The sequence below is a fragment of the Phascolarctos cinereus genome, unplaced genomic scaffold, assembly GCF_003287225.1.
Source record: "Phascolarctos cinereus isolate Bilbo 61053 unplaced genomic scaffold, phaCin_HiC Scaffold_5;HRSCAF=322, whole genome shotgun sequence".
NCBI lineage: Eukaryota > Metazoa > Chordata > Mammalia > Diprotodontia > Phascolarctidae > Phascolarctos > Phascolarctos cinereus.
This window is the reverse complement of record NW_027555958.1, coordinates 357883316-357903208: the sequence shown is the minus strand read 5'-3', so window position 1 is coordinate 357903208 and position 19893 is coordinate 357883316. Positions and strand designations below refer to the sequence as shown.

Genomic DNA, 19893 nt, shown 5'->3' with positions numbered 1-19893 from the left:
AAATGCCAATAACAGGGAACATTTAGTGGAAATTAATTTTAAAGAGGAATGATAAGAGAGAAGAGAAAAGGAGTTGCAGAAACACAGCTGCAGAAACTATGGATAAATGTCGCCAGAAGAACCAATGAGAGCAAAATGTACCCAGAGAGAGCATCATTACCCCCAGCCCTGTGATCTGACCAGATGGGAAGGTTGTCCTTGATGGGAGGTTTGTCACTATTCTGTTGTTAGAATTGGAGTATGGAGCTTTTCATTTAAAGACTAGGTCACTGAGCCCCAGAAGAAATGAAAGCATCAATGTGGGGGCTCAAAATCGTTATGGGTATCCACAACCAAAGAAGGTTTAGGTAGGAATACATAACATCCTGAATAGAGAAGACTCACTTTCAAAGAAGAAAAAGGAGTGTGAGTGTGCATAAAGCCCCATACACACACACACACACACACACACACCCCACACACTCTCCTCACTCTTCCACTCCTTCAGTCTCCCACATGCCCTGAAGCAATATAGCTTTTTTTCCCCTTTCTTTATCTCTGCTTCCTCCAAATAAAAATTTTTAATCCTATTTCTTGTGAAGCTAACTACAAAGTAGGAGAAATGGGAAGGTAAGACATATGAGGGAGAGGAAAGACAAGAAAAAGGGACACGGATGCCAAAAGAATTTTCATTTTTATAATCAAAATGATTTTTTTACATAGACAACAGAAACACACCAATATTTTGTGCGAAAAATATTTTTAAATAAATTTTTGTCTTTTTTTGTACATTCTGATATACATATGTAACAAGGTTTATGGCACTGTAACCAGAGTCAAATCAAAAGAACAAAGGAAAGGGGGGGAATAAAAGGTCATTGCTTTTGTTTTACTCCTTCCTAAATCCAAGCTGGCCATGTTTGTCCTACCTTTCTATTATTAAAGAGCCAGCTCTAACTGGTTTGCACACTCAAAACATTTAATTATTGCACAAGAAGCCAGTGAAGGCATATGGCATGATGGTCAAGTTCCTTGTTTTGTAGAAACCTTTTAAACCCAAGAGGGAGAAAAACCAAAAACCAAAAACCAAACAAAAAAAAAAACCCAACCCAATCTCAGCATATGAAGCAAACATAATCAACAGTACCTTTTATCTCTTTAAAAGGGTGAGTGAAGGGTTCTTTAGGCAATTAAAGCTGTCTTGATACCTCCTTTTCACTGATGACCACAGCTGGATTTGGTTTATGTTTTCTGTATCAACAGCCTTGGCAGAATCAAGGCCTTTTTGTTTCAGTGTCTTTAATGCTTAATTTTGGCTATTTAAAGTTTTTTAAATTTTTAAGTAATTTATTGGGTCTATGAACCTGCACAGACTACTTAGCCATAAAGTCTACAAGTAGCTGAAAAGGGGAGACAGAAGGGGGTAGGGAGTCAGGTGGAACAACAGTACCAAGTGCTGTTTTGTTTCTACCATTGGGTTTTTTTACATGACCTCTTTAGTTTCCCTGTTTTTGATGAGTTGGTGGGACGCGAATCTCAATGTCATCTGACGTGAAATTGTTCTCACACTTGCTAAAAATAAAAAGGATTTAAATGTTTGTTTAACTAACAAACTTTACCCCCAATCGCAAAAAAGAATATTAATAATAACAATTATAATAATAATAAACAACCTCAACCCTCCCTCCTCCAAATCAAATGAATAACATCACACGGTGGTCACACAACTGTCTCCACTCCAATGAGCTTTGGCGTAAGGATTCTTGGCGTCACTCCATTATTGAGGTCTTCCTCAAACTCCAGCAATTGTCCCATAAAGTTAAGGTTGGGGGAAATAATTGGTCGTTTGCCTTTGACAAATTTATAAGCATCAGTCATGGTCATCCGGGTGTGCTTCATCAGGTAGGCAATGACGATGGTGGCTGAACGGGACACTCCTGCCTGGCAATGGATGAGAAGTCCTTTCCCACACTGGTGAGCTTCCTCTGAAAAAAGAAAGTGGGAATAGAGGGGAAGGGAGGAAGGGAGAAAGGAAAAAGGGAGAAGGGGATGGTGTTTACTCTTATGGTGTGAGCTCCATTAAAAAATATTAGCATAACTGGAACAGTTTTGAAAGCAAATACAATTTAGTAGTCATGTCACCATGAGAAAGATGGCATGGAGGATAGAAGATTGGTCATAGAGTCAGGAAAACCTGGCTTCAAGTGCTGCTTCTGATACATATGAGCTATGTAATTCTGAGCAAGGCACACAGCCTCTCAGTGACCCTGGCAACTCAGTTAAGAAAATAAATTACAGATGAGTTGCTGACCTGCAGTGGTGGAAGGAATTTCCATATAAAGAGTTCCCTATACAGATAAAATCAGTTTCTCACTCTGTCACACAGCCAGAAACCAGATGAAGGTGAAGTTAGTCATAGTAGTAGAATAAATTCTACATCTAAGAGAATTTAAGAAAAATCAATTGAGCATAATAGGAGTATGGGAGGAGGAAGAGGGTGAGAATTGAAAGGTTTTCTTTTTCAATCATTTGGGGGGGAAATATAATTTGCATTGTAAACAGTAACTGTGGGATACGTTGTCCCATCAGCTCTGCCCAAGGATACATAGAACGCTTTATGATATTGCACTTGGAACGTCCTAAAGTTTCAGACAATGATGAGCAGGGTGTAAGACCTCAGGAGACTAGTTATTTTGATTGCATTGACTTTCAGTGTGCCTGAGTTAGAAATTGACATTGGGCTTACCAAATGTCCTCATATTGCTTTTATCTACCATACAATGTTGCCACCAGCTAAGGCAGCCTCTGTAGTTTTCCCACTGGTTTATAATTTCCTTCACACAACAGTAAGGAGCTGGGTTGTGTGACTTCTAAGGGCCCTTACAGTTCTAATTCTTTTTCCCAGATAAGGAGAGGTACAGAGAGCTTAATTAACTTATTGAAGGTCAAACAGGTATTAGAAGAGCCAGAATATGAATCCAGGTCCTCTGACTCCAGTGACAGTATTCTTTTAATCTTGTCATGCTGTCCCCTTAATAATAATTGGTTGGTTGCTTGTTTGTGGTTTTGTTTTTTTTTTAATCTACCTACCCACTCAAGGGCAGTCAAAATTATCCTTTAGGCCTATGTATGTACCAAGAACAATATTTATACTCTTTATATCACTAGCAACAAAGACAGTGCCTGGCACACAGCAAGTACTTAATAAATACTCATTGATTAAAAAAAAAAGATTCCCCCCCCCTCCTCCATTACTTGTTAAGGTAGAGGATAAAAATCTCTTCTTTTAAAAAAAATGTGATTTTTTTTTTTAGAATTTTTCAGAACATTAAACTGGTTCTGAAATGAAGGGAAACTTGAAAAGCTATTCTATAACTTTTAGTGTATACATAGTGACATGCATATCGCAGGCACTCAAATATTTGCTAAAGGGCTCAGTAAATAGAGTGCTGGGCCTGGAGTCAGGAAGACTCATCTTTTCTTCCCAGGTTCAAATCCAACTTCAGATACTGACTAGCTGTGTGATCCTAGGTAAGTCACTTAACCCTGTTAAATGAGCTGGAGAAGGCAATGACAAACTGCTCCAGTATCTTTGCTAGGAAAACCCCAAAAGGAGTCACAAAGAGTCGGACATGGCTGAACCGAAACAATAAGAACAAAATGCTTGCCCACACGTGTATCTATACATGTACCATGACAGCAGGGTAAATTCTAGACCCTAAGCTATCCGAGGTCAAGAGACTGCCTGCTCTAAACTTTGTTATCACTCTACTATAGTACACCTCTGTATAGTCAGTGCTTAATTCATGTTTTATGAATGAATGAGGAAACTAAGCCAAAGTACAAATGTCACAGCAACAGAAAGAAGCACCATTGGGTACATTTTCAGAAAGAAAATGAAGACTCAGAGGAAGTAAGAATGGGTCTCCTTTGGTTAAAAAGAGTAGCTGCCTAGGAAGGGGAAAGAGGAAGAGAGACACTAAAAGATAAACATGATACAAAAATGTGTATCAATAAAAATAAAATATAAAACTACAGCAAAGAAGTTATAGTGGGTACTTAGGCAGTCTGGTTATCTTTACTAAGAACCTTTGAAAACCAAGTGACAAAGGAAATTTCCTTGAATGTCAGTTTGAGAAGTAGCATGACAAGAGACAAGGGTATCAGGATACAATTTCCCTAAGTTATTTCTATTGGCTTTCAAAAATCTCACCTGATTTTTATCTAAACCTAATTTTTATTTTAAAAACCATAGATGAAACAATGAGAACCATGAATTTTAAAATGTATCCTTTTGTATGCTGGGTTTTTTCCCCTCCTTGTTGTCTTGTACTGCTAGACTTCCAAACTATTTAGCAAATAAAATTGATTTTGGCTGCCTCAAATCAAAAGCACAAAATTTGGGGTGAGGGCATAAGATTGTGGTCAGGGCTACTTATCTCAAGATTTACTCACGGGTCAAACAATTAATAGCCCTCTGCATCCATGTAAGCTATGGTTCAGGTCATTCTTCAGTTTATTTCCCCCACCTTTGACTTTCAATTTTTTCCAGCTCTGTTCTAGGTGGTCCTTTTGAGTGCTTTCCCATGTTAATTTATTAGTTGATTTATTAACTAGCATGAGGTATATATGCTCTAGGATGATTCTCTCGTCCTCTTCCTCTCCCCCTCAAAGCTTTCCCAGTTCTATAAATTATCCAGGTTTGCCTGGCTAACCCAATGCAAGGAAAACAATTTCCTCATGCTTCTCATCTATGGTAATTAAGCCAGACTATATCATCAGCCACACACCAGTCTATTTTTCACCTACATGATGATGATGAAACCCTTCTTACTCAAAGCCAGAAAGTAGAACATCCTCAGGGCTCAAAACTTGGCTCCAGTATGGTCAAGGAAGGAACTGAAAGTTTCTATGTAGCCATAATTAATTATAGGTTAGTAAAACTAAAAGAAGAAGACTATATATTACCAATTACTAACCACTGCTGGGGTGAGTATACTGTTTAACATGAGCACTGTGGAAGGGGTACAAGCATCACTGCATGGTTCTGTGAGGAATCCCAGCTCTGCCGCAATATCTTTCTGTGGTGACTTTGACCTGCCAAAAATTCTCTGCGCCTCAGTTTCTTTAATTTGGAATTGAGGGGAGGGGGTTGTTGATAAGCTCATCTCCCAGTTCTAACATTCTGTGATTTTAAATACAAAGAAAACAAAAGCAAGGAAGGAGAAAAAGCAGCTTAGATGCCACAAAATGGCTCTGATTTTCATAATAAAGAAACACCCTGCATATATTATTATTATTTTTTTACTTAATATGATAAAGACTTGCTACTGACTGTGGCATTTTGGATAGCAATGTGTGTTTACCCCTACAACCACCACCACCACCACCCACCACCACTACCTTCATCTCACGACCTTGATGTATTTTCTATAATCATTTCTTCACATCTAGAAACTTTGATGCTAATAGTTCTCTTCTCCCTTTTAGTCAAAATAAGCACTTAATTTTTTTCATTCATTTATTCACGCATTCATTCTCTATCTTTGGATCCTGCTATAGTTCCCTAAAGGTATGCCTTTTTCTATTTGTTGTGTGTTCTTAGTTGAGCAAGCACAAGGAATATGGTATCTCCTCACCAGGACTAAAATTCATCCCTCTTCTGTGCTAGGCCACCACCTTTTAAGAGATGAAAACCGAAACCTTGGTGACCAAAAGAGGGAACCCATACAAACAAACACCACAACCCCATCAACATTCCTGCAAGACTTCCTAGAACTCTGCTTGAACAAATGGGACCCTGCCCTGGCATCCCTTTCCCATCAAGCAGTGCTCTAGAAGCCTATGCTAGGGAAGTAAAAACCACTGGGAAAGTAAAAGTTAAGCCTAAGGGAAGGTAAAACCAGAAACTGATAGACCTGAGTCCTTCTTCCCCCTCCTTCCCTCATGATCTAGAGGAGGAACAGAATCAGGTATGTTACCCTTCGCAAGAACATGTTAAAGAGAAGGGGTCCACTAGGGGTCCAGATCAGTAGTAGTCTATGAAAGGCTTTGCTAGTAGAAATTGTGTCATTCTATATATTTGTACCCCAGCACCTAGCACCATACCTGGCATAGAGTAGGTGCTTAAAATCAATGCTTGTTAGGGCAGCTAGGTGGCACAGTGGCTAGAGCCCCAGACCTGAAGTCAGGGGGACCTGACTTCAAATCCGACCTCAGACCAATCTCTTAACACTTACTAGCTATGTGACCCTGGGCAAGTCACTTAAGCCCAATTGCCTAAAAAAAAAAATCAATACTTGCTGATAGACTGGGGGTAATAGATAGAGCCCTGGATTTGGAGTCAGAAGACATAGAATCCTAGTCCTGTTATTTAACTGGCCAAACCAGCTAGCATTGATTGAGCAACTTACTAGATGCCAGCTACTGCTAAGGACCGTGGATACCAAGATGGGCAATGATCAGTCCCTGATATCAAGGAGCCCACAGACTCTTTGAGGGACAACATGCGAATGACTAAGAGATATACAGAGTAAACTGGGGGTAGCTTCTTATGGAAGGCATTAAAATGGAGAACTGGGTAAGGCTTCTTGCAGAAGGTCAGACTTTAGATGAGAATTGAAGCTAAAGAGGAAGCTCAGAGGAGGATGGGGGGCAGCTAGTGAAAATGCTGGGAGATTGCCCTATGACTTTTGGCAAGTCATAATTATACCTCTTTGAGACCCATTTTCTTCATTTGTAAAATAGGAATACTATATATTCTATCTACCTCACGAGGCTATCTTTATAAATCCCCTGAGTTGTGGGTATTATTATCCTCTTCCATGTACTTCTCATCTCAACTGTAGATCACCCAGTCACCTCTTATTACAGACGAAGTGGCCTTTCACTATCTGAATAGGTCTGAATTTGATTTCTGAAGGTAATATTCAGGATAACTCCCTTTCAGAACTGTAATTGGATACGTGGGTGATAGGAGCAAGCAGCAGAAATGTTAAATTGACTTTTCAAGACAAAGTCAGATGAGGAGGAAGAAAGATTCCATACCCCCCACCCCCTAAGACATTAGTTCCCCTGAGCAGAGACTCAAGGATGGGAGGGAAGGAACTGCCATGGGGCTAGCTAGGGGGAGAGGAAAAGGGAAGAAGCATACTGCCTGGTAGCTTTCCATTTTCTCTAATTATCCTCGATAATTAGCTTAGCTGTTGCTATGCTGGTGAGGAGGGGAGCAAGTGATTTTTACAGTATCCCCTAAATTCTGATGCCCTTGGGTAAGGTCCTAATTGTCCTGGCCTAGTTCGGGCTCTTGCTCCTTTCGATTATATAGAGGCAGAAGAAAGGAAGAAAGGAAGGAAGGAAGGAAGGAAGGAAGGAAGGAAGGAAGGAAGGAAGGAAGGAAGGAAGGAAGGAAGGAAGGAAAGGAAGGAAAGGGAAGGAAGGAAGGAAAAGGAAGGAAGGGAAGGAGGGAAGGAGGGAGGAGGGAAGGAGGGAGGAGGGAAGGAGGGATGAAGGGGGGGGGGGGGAAGGAAGGAAGGAAGGAAGAGGAAAGGGGAAATCTTGGAATCCAGACAATTGATGAGCCTGCCCTGAAAGCAGAAACATAAGAGAAATATGGTAAAGGAATGCCCAGAGGAAATAGTTACCAATGAACTCAAAAGCCTCTTCAAAGTATTGCCTCAGGTTCTGTTTGTTGCTGTCCGTGGCAGGCAGTCGTTTGTAGTTAAACAGGCCCTTCTCATAGTGGTAGAGGGGGAGGTGGGTGGTGACATTGATGATGTAGCCAATGTTCAGTCGCTGCATGGTGTCCAGGTCCTGAGCATCATGCTCATTGCCGAGGAACAAACAGGGCAGGATGGGGGTCAGCTCCGCGTTCTCAATGTCAGGGGTGGTGGGGGGGAGGGGTTGAGGTAGCACACTGGAGGCTGCAGATGCTCCCCCACCACCCTCTGGGCACTCCTGCAGCTGGAGGGAGCTATCACAGAGGTTTTCATGGTTCTGCTTAAAACTACTGAGTCCACCTAGAAAGGGAGGAGAAAAAAGAAATTCAAATAGAAAATCATTAGTTTTTTTAAATGATGGAAATCTTTTTTTTTTGGTCCCATAATTTTTTTAATGACAACTGATATTTATATACACGTACAAAATAAAGTAAAAACAGCAAGCAATGCACAAGGAAAGTATTCAGTCATGACTTTTACTGGATGCTTTCATAGGGTGCATATATACCCTCATCACATCCAATTTTGAGGCATACTTGGGCTCAGTTTTGTAAGTCTTACCACTCTCACTGGATTTTAAGTTCCTCGAGGACGGGAACTATATCATTTTCCATGTTTTGATTACCTTCCAAATTCATTTCAACAATCATTTGTTATTTGACAATAACAACAACTCACATGTATCTAGAGGTTTACAGTTTTTTCCAAGGCCTTTCTTTATATGAGCCTTTAGGTGCCTAAGCTGTGTCCTCCAAATGATGATTTATCTTTGTTTCATTTTGCCCATAGCCTAAAGGAAATGTATACTTTTAGGGGCTAGGAGTAAATACCAAAAAAGTCTACCTCCCTATATGATACCACCTAGCATCAAAGTATCTATTCTGTTACTTTCACGGATGTGGTCAAATTCCAAGCATTCTCTTTTCTACCTATAAATGGGGGTGGGGGAAAGATGAGAAGAGGAGAAATATTCTCCAAGGTCTCTTCTTCGTAGTATTTTCCATTTTTCTCTCATAGATTTTATCTACCTCAACTTCCAATGGAGATAGAAGTCTTCTTGGAGGAAAAATAAAATGGACATGTGGTGATTTTTGTGCACAGTCAGGTGGATACCTAATGTACGTTCTATCAGAACTAGACAGGCTGTAGTTATGTGAATCAAAAGAAAATAGTAAATGTAGCAAACTCAGAACTGTATAGAGAATACATCTGCTGACACCTCCCTGAAGTACTTAGTACACAGAGAAAACACAAAAGTTTACATGCCTTAGATACGATGATGCCCAGCTACCTTGATAATATAACATAATACAGAAGGTGATAGTGAAAGAATCAAGGGGATATAGTCAGGTTAAAAATCAATATAGAAAGCCTGTTACCTCACCAGTTTCTGAACCAAATGCAATTTCTAGTCTTTCTCTTTCAAGTTTCATCTACAGTAACCCATCTAGCAAGTCCAAAATAGACAATATCTTAGAATGCAGATATCAATAAAACCGGTAAGAGATGAGCTGAAATAGAGAAGAAAATGGAAAAGCCACTTTATTCCTGGTGATAGCTCTCCTAAAAAATGTAAAGGGTCAATATTATAATTACTGAACTCATTCAAAAAGAAACAAAAATAAAACAGCTTTTACTTGGAAAATGAAGAAACACATTGGGGCTATAATTGGCTTCCATATTTAGATAGATACCTCCAATCGTGAATATCACTATTCTACTAGCTAAGATAACATTGGCCATAAAGGTAAGCTCAAACAGAATTTTTGAAAGAGAAAGTGAGTGGAGGAAATTCAGGAAATAAAAAACAAAACAAAACATTTTATGTGAGAGGTCTCTTTCTATGTCTCCCTCTCTGTCCTTCTGCTCTATCAATCTCTCTGTTTCTCTCAAAAATTCAGTCACCTACCATAACCACCCATTGGAGGACCTCTAAATGATTACAAAAACCTGCTTAGTCTGTCTCTCATGGAATTCGACTAAATACTTCCCATCAGGCATTCATAGTTTAGATCCTCATGCACTTTCTCTGAAGAAGGAAGAAGGAAGATGGTATACTTTTCTGGATCTGATGTGTATAAGGACTGATCAAAAACGAGCTACACAAAAACTTTAAAGGCCAAGAAAAAAGGTGTCTGGGCTGCCATTCTTTAGTACACTGAAGCTGCATTATATCTTAAAGGGAATGATCTTTAAAAGGAAACAACATACTCACACACCAAAATACGACACCTCCCCCCCCAACAACTCACACTCAAAGCTGTGTGCTGCTTTTTCAAATTCCCTTTCTATACCTCCTTTCCCGATGACATCAGCTTGAGGCTCCCCACCTGCCCAGTTGCCATAGCAGTTACACAAAGACACACAATGACATCAGTTGGCATGATATCAGCTCTTTGAGTGCAAACAATACAAGAAGAACTACTCTGTTTAAAGACTTTGGTACAACTGTGTTCTGGGGAGCCAATGATGTAATGTGAACAGGTGGCTTGGGCCCTCCATTTGCCTACAGGGTGGGAGGGGGGCTGGGAGATCCGGTAGGGATGAGGAGACCGTGCATGACAGACACTAACGGAATACTCCATATCATTTGGAGTGTGCGCATATACATTTTATGTTGAGGCCATATGGAGCTGTATACACACACTCAATATACTTGGTGAGAAAACAAGCTGAAGCATGAGGGTTAGCGGAAAGTATGGAGAAAACATACTGGCCTGGATAGGGAGATACTTGCTGAGGCGTCCAGAGAAATAGTCTAAAGTTTATTAACCCAAAGCTTCTCATCCATTTTCATTTTAGTAAATTGAAACATATGAATATGGGCACACACACACACACATGCATGTGAGAGCAAGAAGAAAGACAGGTTAGAAGATGATTCCTGTTCAAGTCTGAATTGTTCTAGATGGTTTATGGGGTTCCTCTTCCAACCATGAGAGTATATGATAAATGTACACACACACACACACACACACCTGCAAAATGTTTCTCCTTATGTGGGCATAGTAAGAATGAAGAATAGGTGGAAGGGATGAAGGTGGCAATGAAGGTAGGAACTAAGGATTTTTATAATTTTTGAAAATTTCTGTGGGGAAGTAATGGGGTGGATTTTTTTAAACCAGCCAAATATTTGTGACTGTAAACCTTAAAGGGCTATCTAAATGTTAGCTATTATGATTATTGTTATCATAGTATTTAAAAGCCAGTGTATCACACATATAATTTTAGGAATACTTCTCTGGAACTATGAGAATATTTAATAAGTCTTGTGGGGGTTTTTTTAAGTTTATGATAAAGGGCCTAAAGTAAAGACCAAGGCTTTTTCTTTTAAAACAGGGTGGCCACCAAGAAATTCGACCAGTTTTATTTAGCATTAGAAAAATGACAAAATACTTTTTTAAAAAACCCCTGAGATGACAGACATTCCCTTTCTGAAAGGCTAAAATCCAACTTCACTTAGTTGGCTGGGAAATGGTAGTCAGACTATCTTTGGATGGATAGCTTTTTAACAGGATTTTGTTTTAAAAATGAAAGTCTATGGTTCTGGCCACAGGGGCTCTCCTTTCCTCCCACTTCAAAGTTATCAGCACAAATATTTTCTAAGCGTGAACAGCTTAGCTAGAGCTACAGAATACATGTTTGACACTGCTTCCAGGGACCAACACCAAAGCGCTTTGGAGCACTACTGATGAGTCTCTCCCCACTTTGAGAGAGGTTAGAAGGATTTATCTTCTTCTCACCTGTCTTTCTTCCCCGCCTCTTTCTTCTTGCCCTCATATGCATGTGTGTGCCCATGTTCATATGACAGGGATTGTTCCACTGACTTTGAAACCCTTTGACAAAGGAAATGTGTGCCAGTGGAACTGATGCTTCCCAGGGACTGAAAGAACATTTAGTGATGTAGTTGAAAGCTAGTCTTCTCTCTATAGTGAGTTTGAGAAACCTCTTTGAATGTATGAGCCAGAAATCTCTTCCACATGTTAAATATAAAGAAACTTTTATACACAAACTCATGAATTTAACGCTAAGCTGGAAAGTAAGCAATTTCCAAAGACTTCTCCATCCCAAAAGAAGAAAGGAAGAGAAATGTTAAGTGCAGATAGCATGTAAAGTGAATTTATCTTCGGTGTTTGTGGCCAGAGATGCGATGGCAAAGTAATGGATTGAGTACTAGGTTTGGAATAAAAAAAAAAAAGAACTTGATTCAAATTCCATCTCTGATTTTTACTGGACAAGTTACTCAACCTATCTGTGCTTCAAGTAATTCCCTAGTCTTGTGTAAACCAGAAAAGACTGCTAGATTTGGAATAGGAGGACCTGAATTCAAATCCTGCCAACTACTGATTACTGCGTGGATAATGGGCAAATCACTTAACTTCTCTAGGCCTCAGTTTCCACATCTGTAAAATGAAGTTAGATCAGTTGACCTTTGAGGGCTTTTCTCGATCTGAATGTACAGCCAAGTCATTTATAAGTTACCTGCTTGAGTAAAAGGAAATCCTATAATACAGGTTCCTCAGAAGTCATAAATCCTTTCTGTATTCTTCTCTTACAGGTACCAATTCAGTGCCAAAGTATTATAGCAGTTCATAAAAGAAAGGAAGGAAAGAAGGAAGAAAGGAAGGAAGGAAGGAAAGAAGGAAGGAAGAAAAGAAAGGAGGGAGAAGAGAAGGGAAGGAAGGAGAAAGGAAGGAAATTTATTAAGTATCTATTATGTGCTAGGCACTGTGCTAAAGTGCTTTATAAATATTATCTCATTTGATCTTCACTACAACTCTGGAAAGTAATTGCTATTATCATCTCTTCTTTACAATTAAGGAAACTGATGCAAACAGAGGTCAAGCAATTTGCCTAGAGTCACACAGATGTTAAGTGACTGAGGCTAAATTTGAACTCATATGTTCCTGATTCCAGTCCTTGAGCTCTATATACTGCAGCACCACCTATATGTCTCCAGGAGAGAGTAACAGATTATTATGAGCTGGGATACTCAGGGTAAACTTTAGAGAAGAGCCAGGATTTCAGATGCGTCTTGAGGATAGGGAGGGATCAGATAAATGGAGAGAAAGGAAAGGTCACCAACTGAAAAATCAACAACCAGGGACGGAGAGGCAGTACAGTATGGTTATTAAAGTATTGGACCTGAAATCAAGAAGAACTGTTGGGAATTCAGGCCAGATATTCACCCAGTCTATGACACTGAGCAAGTTAACCGCTCTCTGCCTCAGCTTCCTCCTTTGTAAAATGGGAACAATAACTGCACATACACTATAATACTGCTGTATCAAATGAGATAACATACACACTTAAGTACTTTGCAAAACTTAAAGGCTCTAAAAAATGCTACTTAATATTATGTAAACTCCTACCACAAAGAACTGCAGGCAAAGGATACCAATGTAGAAACAAAAATAATAACAACAATTATTATTACTATAGCCACATTTATTAGAGAGCTTTCAGGTTTGCAAAACAATTTTAAATATATTGTCTCATTTGATCCTCATAACTCTGTGAGGTAGATGCTATTATCCCCATTTTAAAGATGAGAAAACTGAGGCTGGAAACAGTTATATGACTTGCTCAGGGTCACATGGTTAACTCATGCCTTCTTGACTCTAAGTCTAGTACTCTACCTGCTGAACCATCTGGTTGCCTTTTGTGAGGGGACCACTTTAGAGAATCTGCTTTTATGAGGCTTACATTCTTTACCATTCAGTTGTCTTTTTACTTCAAACTCTGTGAGATTTCGGGGTAGGAGGGGTTGTGTGACTGGAGACTGAACTTGGAATGACAGGTCCCTATGAATACTTTCATCCATGACTCACCACTGGAAGTCAAACTCGAGTTGCCAATTAGAAATTTTACAGTATCAGAGGTAACTTGGTGGCACAGCAGATAGAGCACTGAGCCTGGAAAACCTGCACTCAAAGGAAACCTCAGATACTTAATAGCGTATGACCTTGGGCAAATCACTTAACTTCTGTTTGCCTCAGTTTTCTCAACTGTAAAATGAGGGTGAATTAAAAATTATTTAATCAACTAATTAATTAAAATAAAATTTAAAAATTAAAATAAGATCAAAATTAATTTAAAATTTAATTAAAGTTAATTAAAAATAGGGTTGTTGTGAGGATCAAATGAGATAATATTTGTAAAGTGATTTAGCACAGCACCTGGCACACACATAGTAGGTGCTATAGAAATGCTTTTTCTTTTCCTTAGTGCATAACTTTTTAATGCCTCCTTTTTTCCCATCTGTAAAAATAGAACATCTTTCCCCGTACCCCACTTTGACTGAAAGCTCCCAGGACTTCCTTTCTTTTCTCTTCCTGGGCCCTTTATTCTTTGGCTTATGCAAAATGCACTATTTATGTGTTTACCCGATGCTCACTCATTTTCTCTCTCTCCTGGGCACAGGCCAACCTGGATGTGGTCTTCATTGGACCGTAAGCACCCAGGCTCTATAGAGGGGTGGAATTTACATAATATCACTTTGTATAGGACCTTGCACTGCAGCTACAGAAAGAATTATGTTTTACCAATATTTCTGATGGTGTAAAGGATACCAGCCTGGCTGAGAAACCAAGGAAGGTTTTGCTATAAATGATGAATATAAAATACAAATACATACGCACACATAAACAACACACATACGAGGTTGTCTCTCCTTCATGCTTATTTTGTGTTATAACCAAGACAGGTTGGTACCCCTTACAGCAGAGGTCTTCAGGAAATGAGGAGATTCCTCAAATAAGGCCACTTAGCTGCTATTACCAATGGTTTATCCCTACTGTAAGCTTTCATGTATTTGATTTAGATTGCTTTAGACAAGCATATTTTGACGATGTCTCCAAAATGCTTAGATAGCTGCCCTCTGTTTGCTTGAACATTGATAAAGATTCTCAAAAATTGCTCACTCTCACCAATTGTGGGTGGGACAGTTGATTCTTTTTCTGCTCCCCCGGGGTGTTACAGAAAAAGGCACAGGAGCTGGAACCTTAGGTGTTAAGTGTTGGTGTGGAAGAATAGCCTCCCCCCAACACCATCACCATCACCACCACTACCACTACCACCACTACCACCAAATGACAGCTGCCTAGCCCAGTTCCCCCATCCTAAGTGGTTTTTCAATATTAATTCCCCATCTGTCATTTCCAAACTAAGATTTAATGGCTGATAGTCTGGTGGACAACAAACATAATATGATAATATTTGAACAACATGGGCAGACTGCTTGAGAGGATCATTGAGATATCTGTAAATATAGCCTGTTCCTTTAAATCTGTTACCTCATTTATTTACATTAGAACAGAAAGCAGGGCCAGAAGCAACAGCTGATGACAATCCTGTGTAATTTTCCACAAGGACAACAATTAACCAGCTTTGGGGTGATTTAACAAGTAGAAGACTTCTATGAGAGGCAGATTCTAACTGCAAGGGCTCTGAGGTACTCCAGCTCTGGCAGACTTCGAGAGAGATCCAAATGCCTAAAGAAAAGCTCCCATCCTTTCTACAGAACCTTAGGGACCCAAAGGGGACTGGGCTGGAAGAGTCTGGGAAAGGGAGGAAATAAAAGGCCAAAGCATCCTCAAAAGAGGGCTGGAGGGAGGCAGGCAGCAAGGTTTATGCTGCAGCTGAACTCAGAAGACCTGGGCTCAAATCGTATTTCTGACACTTACATGTGTGACTGTGGGCAAAGTCATTTAGGATTAATGGGTTTAGAGTTGGAAGGGACTTTAGTTTGGAGACTAGTCCAACCCCCTCACTGCACAGATAAGGAAACTGAGAGACAGTGAGGACAAGTGATTTGCCCAAGGTCACAGAGGTACTTAAAATTCTCTGCTTTATTTTCCCCAGGTATAAAATAATGGGACTGGCTAGACTAAGTACCTTGGAAATCTCCTCCAGCTCTAAACCTAGGATACTAATATATTTTTATTTCTGTCATTCAGAGTCAGAAATGCTCTTCCACCAGTAAGGAAGAATTCCTACTTTTCAAAGCTAAAAATGTGAGTGGCAGGTCTTTAAAACATGGTGGATCAGAACTCTGACCAACCACATTGTTTTAAGAGAGCTGCTGACTAGGTAATCAGTGAGTGCTGCAGACAAGACTGGTCCTCTCCTAAGGGTCTAGATCAGACAGCAAACAAGCACAGAACTTGCCTCTAAGGTCTCATTCTTCACTGATCTATGTCCAACTTTCTTAAATGTTGTCTTACCCAAAGACAAGGGAAAACACGATGAATAACTTACCTATAGTCCTTCTCCTAAGATTCCAAGACTGGAAAGGTGATTATATGGGTGCATGAGATATTTGGAGGTAAGATTTCATCCTCTGATTTAGAAAATGCCCTGATTAGAAATTTGTGTTTTTCCCCTACCTCCACACAGGAGGTTGGGGGCTCCAGATTTCACACATGCTGCCATGGAGAGTTCTTCTCCTTCCAAAATAATTTTATTCTCACCAAAAAATCCTCAATTAAGAGAGTGTAAAAACAAAAATGTCCACCTTCAGTAAAATTAATTTACCTAAGTATTGGGCCAGTTACTGGCTTTCAAGTTCTCACTGTCAAAATAAGCATTCTTTTTAAGCCCAGCTCAACAGCAATATTACTAAAAGTAGATAGTTCAGTTGTTTTTCTTTATTTCCCCTCACTCTACAAAGTATCTGTGTGTGTGTATGTATTGTGTGTATATATACATACACTATATATATACATATATACATGTGTATAGTATATATAACATATATATATACATATATATGCTAAGCCACACCTGTCCAGAAAGAAAAGTTCATAAAAATATTTCTTGTTTTTATTAATTTTAGCATACTCAGTTATGTTCTTTAAAACATACACACACACACACACACACACACACACCCCTTTTATAACATCTTTAAGAGCAAATATTGCTCCATTTTAGAGACTATGAATTGAGTGGATAAGTGACTTCCTGACAATGAATGATGAGACAAGGTGAAAAGTCCATCTTTTTTCATTACACCAGCCAGTCCATCTTTTTCCCAGAAACACAATCTGGCCTCTAGCAGTTTCTACAAACCCTCTTCTTAATTTTTATAAATGGAATTTCCTCTCTCTCTTTGGCATCATGCTGAAGGGTCTCTTTATCTTCAAAATATCTTAGGCTCCTGCTTATTAGCATACCTTCAACACCATGAGATACCAAACACGGCCTGGCGATTTTTGTTTCAACAAACAAAAGAAAATATGGAGAAAGGTTCTAGTTCACAGGAAGAGTTCATAGCCTAGATACGGGACAAAAAGGAATTGAATGCCCTCTTCCACCCTAGGAAGGTATATGCTTATAAGTTTTTGCCTCCTGTTAGGTTTAGTCTTTGGAATAAGTTAGCCTTCCTCTGGGCCTGAAACTCTTGCTAAAGAGTCTTGTTAGATTTGCCATAACCAAAACACCCTCCATACCCAAAAAATGGATGACTGGGATAGCTTCCAAACTGGGCCTCAGGGTACTACCGCCCTAATCTGGACTCACTCTTGAGGGGCTGACCTAAACTGGCCTGACTGAGGGCCAGAGCGAGTGAGAGGGGCTGTCCAAAGGCCAAAGTTGCATCTGAGAGGGGAGCACACTGGGACCCCCAGGGCCAAAGTAGTCAAACTCAACTGCCTGCACCCCAGCCCACACACAAAAGTCAACTGTGATTCCTGGCTTTCTCCCATCTACTCTCCTGACAATCAGGCAAGGCATCTCTATTACTGAATCACCATCTTGGAACACTGGATCTTCTGATAGACATACCACAGCGGTGCTTTGAACCCCACTTTGGGTACCTGCTCCATATCCTATCTATATCCATCGGTTATAGGGTCATAGATTAGAACTATAGTTGGGGCCATCAAGGCCAACTCCATCATTTTACAGATAAAGAAACTGAGGCAGGCAACCAAGGTCACTTGCTGAGAGGTCAGGTGGCTAGTAAGTGTTTGAAACAACATTTGAACTAGGGTCTTCTTGAACTCCAAGCTCAGCTATGTTACCTAGGGCTTCCTACCATACTCTTTGCAAAGTTCACTAGTTAAATAGGTCAAAATGAATATATATATTTTTAAAATGTGAGGTTATATTGGAAGGTGGGGGAGAGGCATTAATAGAATGATAGAAAGTATGGTCTTCTACTCTTTTCCTTCAAGAGACTCAACAAGCTATTCTGCATTTTATTGTTTCATTCTCTGTGGAGAAGGGAAGCATTCTCTGCCTTTCAATGCAGATAAAGTATCACTAGACAAACAAACATGCCAATCAAAAATCCTGGCAAAGCTTTTCATCAAACATGGCCAGTGTAAGGAAGGCAGAGAACAGGGAAACAAAGAATTGCTTAATAATCTCCAACCCCTCGAGCGAAAGACATTCACCTTAGACCTCAAATTAAAAGCAACAGAACTTCATGGTAAAAGTGGGTTTTCTAGTGGGTTTTAATCTAACATTCTGTCCAATTAAATACATCTCTGGAAATGTCAAGAGCCAGACTCAAGGGAGAACACACTTCTATGGTGAAACATTCCTTCTGGAAGTTGCATTGAGAGGTCATCTAGAAACATTCATGGTATCATGATAACACGCAGTTTATTGCTTTTGGCCCATAAGGGTGCTAAGGCAGAGGAATTGTGAATGAAGAAGCAAGAAGCTATTATAACAACCTCTGACAAAGTGATGGCTGACCACAAAATGCCTAGGATTTCTTGTTCTTCCCAGTTTGGGAAGGGAGAACACTAACACTCAGCCCTCAGCCAGGAGGATGTAAGTTCTTCACATATGGGTTAAGGCTTGGGACTCTTAAGGAGAGAGAAGGGAGAAGTGGCAGTCATCCCATGGAAGTAGCAGGACCACAGCAGCAGCCTGTGACATCTGAAGTTTCCTTCTGTGAGACCATGAGAGATGATCTCTACCTAAATAAACAAATTGGGAGAGAGAGAGAGAGAAAAGAGAGAGAGAGAGTGAGAGAGAGAGAGAGAGAGAGAGAGAGAGAGAGAGAGAGAGAGAGAGAGAGAGAGAGAGGTTTGTTTGTGACAGTAAGTTTTTATCCCAGTAGGAGTCCTGAGAAAAACAAGCCAGCTGAGAGGAAAATACAGGCCTTACCTTGGCCCCAGACTTATTTCCACTTAACTGTGTCCTTTTAAATTTTCTTAAAGAATACAGTTGCTAGATTTAACATCATTTCTCATAAACACCTATGACTGACCCTGTCCTTATGATGCTGGGTGTTCCTTATTTGCTTCATGAGAATGTAATGGCAGCCACATCTGAGACAGGGACCTTTCCCTAGGGCGAGGTTGGGAACTCTACTCATTACTAGAGAATTTTACTCTCTAAATAGTGGCATAAGCACCAGCTATTTCATTTTTTTTTTCTTTTTCTTTTTTTTCTTTTTGGAGGCAAGTGGGGTTAAGCCCAGGGTCACACAGCTAATAAGTGTCTGAGAGTGGATTTGAACTCAGGTACTCCTGACTCCAGGGCCAGAACTCTAGCCACTGCACTACCTAGCTACCCCTGTGCCAACTATTTCAAAATTACCCTTTTAAGTAAGGAATGACTGTGAACATTAACCACATTTTATAAAATTGCCATATAGACAGAAGCCTGTGTTATACTATGAAATACCATGAAATTGAACAACAATAAAATGTGTGTGCTCTCCACCAGTGTCCTTTAAAATGGTGATGCTGAACATCAATCAGTTGGTCATCTTCAATGAACCACCCACACTCTGGCAAGACAAAGCCGGTAAGACCCCAAAGGCATGTGGCATTACAGAGAATGATGGACTTGGAGGCAAGATGCCTAGGTTCCAATAACGATTCTAAAGAATCTTAATATCTGTGAAACCCTGGACAAGTACCTCTGAGCCTCAGTTTCCTCATCCGTAAAATGCAGATAATAGTAGCACCTACCTCACAAGACTGGTGTAAAGAGTGATTGAAATAATGCATATAAAGCTCTATATGCATGTAAGCCATCATCACAGCCATGAGAATCGCATCCATGGATACTTCCAAAATGCTTCTGAGGTTAAAAGGTAGGGGCTTGGAAAACAAGAAGGACATCTTTACATATCTTCATAAATTTCTAAGGAGCTCTACTTAACCAATGAGTTTTTGGCTCAGAACAACTACAGCTTCCTTCAGTCACTCAGCAAAATTCCATATTTGGC

General features: G+C 39.9%; 1 protein-coding gene across 2 annotated transcripts in view; it reads right to left on the bottom strand.

Moving 5' to 3' along the window:
* Positions 1-662: 662 nt before the first annotated feature.
* The window catches only part of DUSP10 (dual specificity phosphatase 10), a 47179-nt gene continuing 27948 nt past the window's right edge, over positions 663-19893 (bottom strand). For both annotated transcript variants that reach the window (XM_020982221.2, XM_020982223.2), the window contains exons 3-4: positions 7623-7997; positions 663-1964 (exon numbers count right to left, since the gene is read on the bottom strand). In XM_020982221.2, the coding sequence (XP_020837880.1) occupies positions 1699-1964; positions 7623-7997 (641 nt within the window). In that variant the 3' untranslated portion in view covers positions 663-1698. The remainder of the gene's footprint in view (positions 1965-7622; positions 7998-19893) is intronic.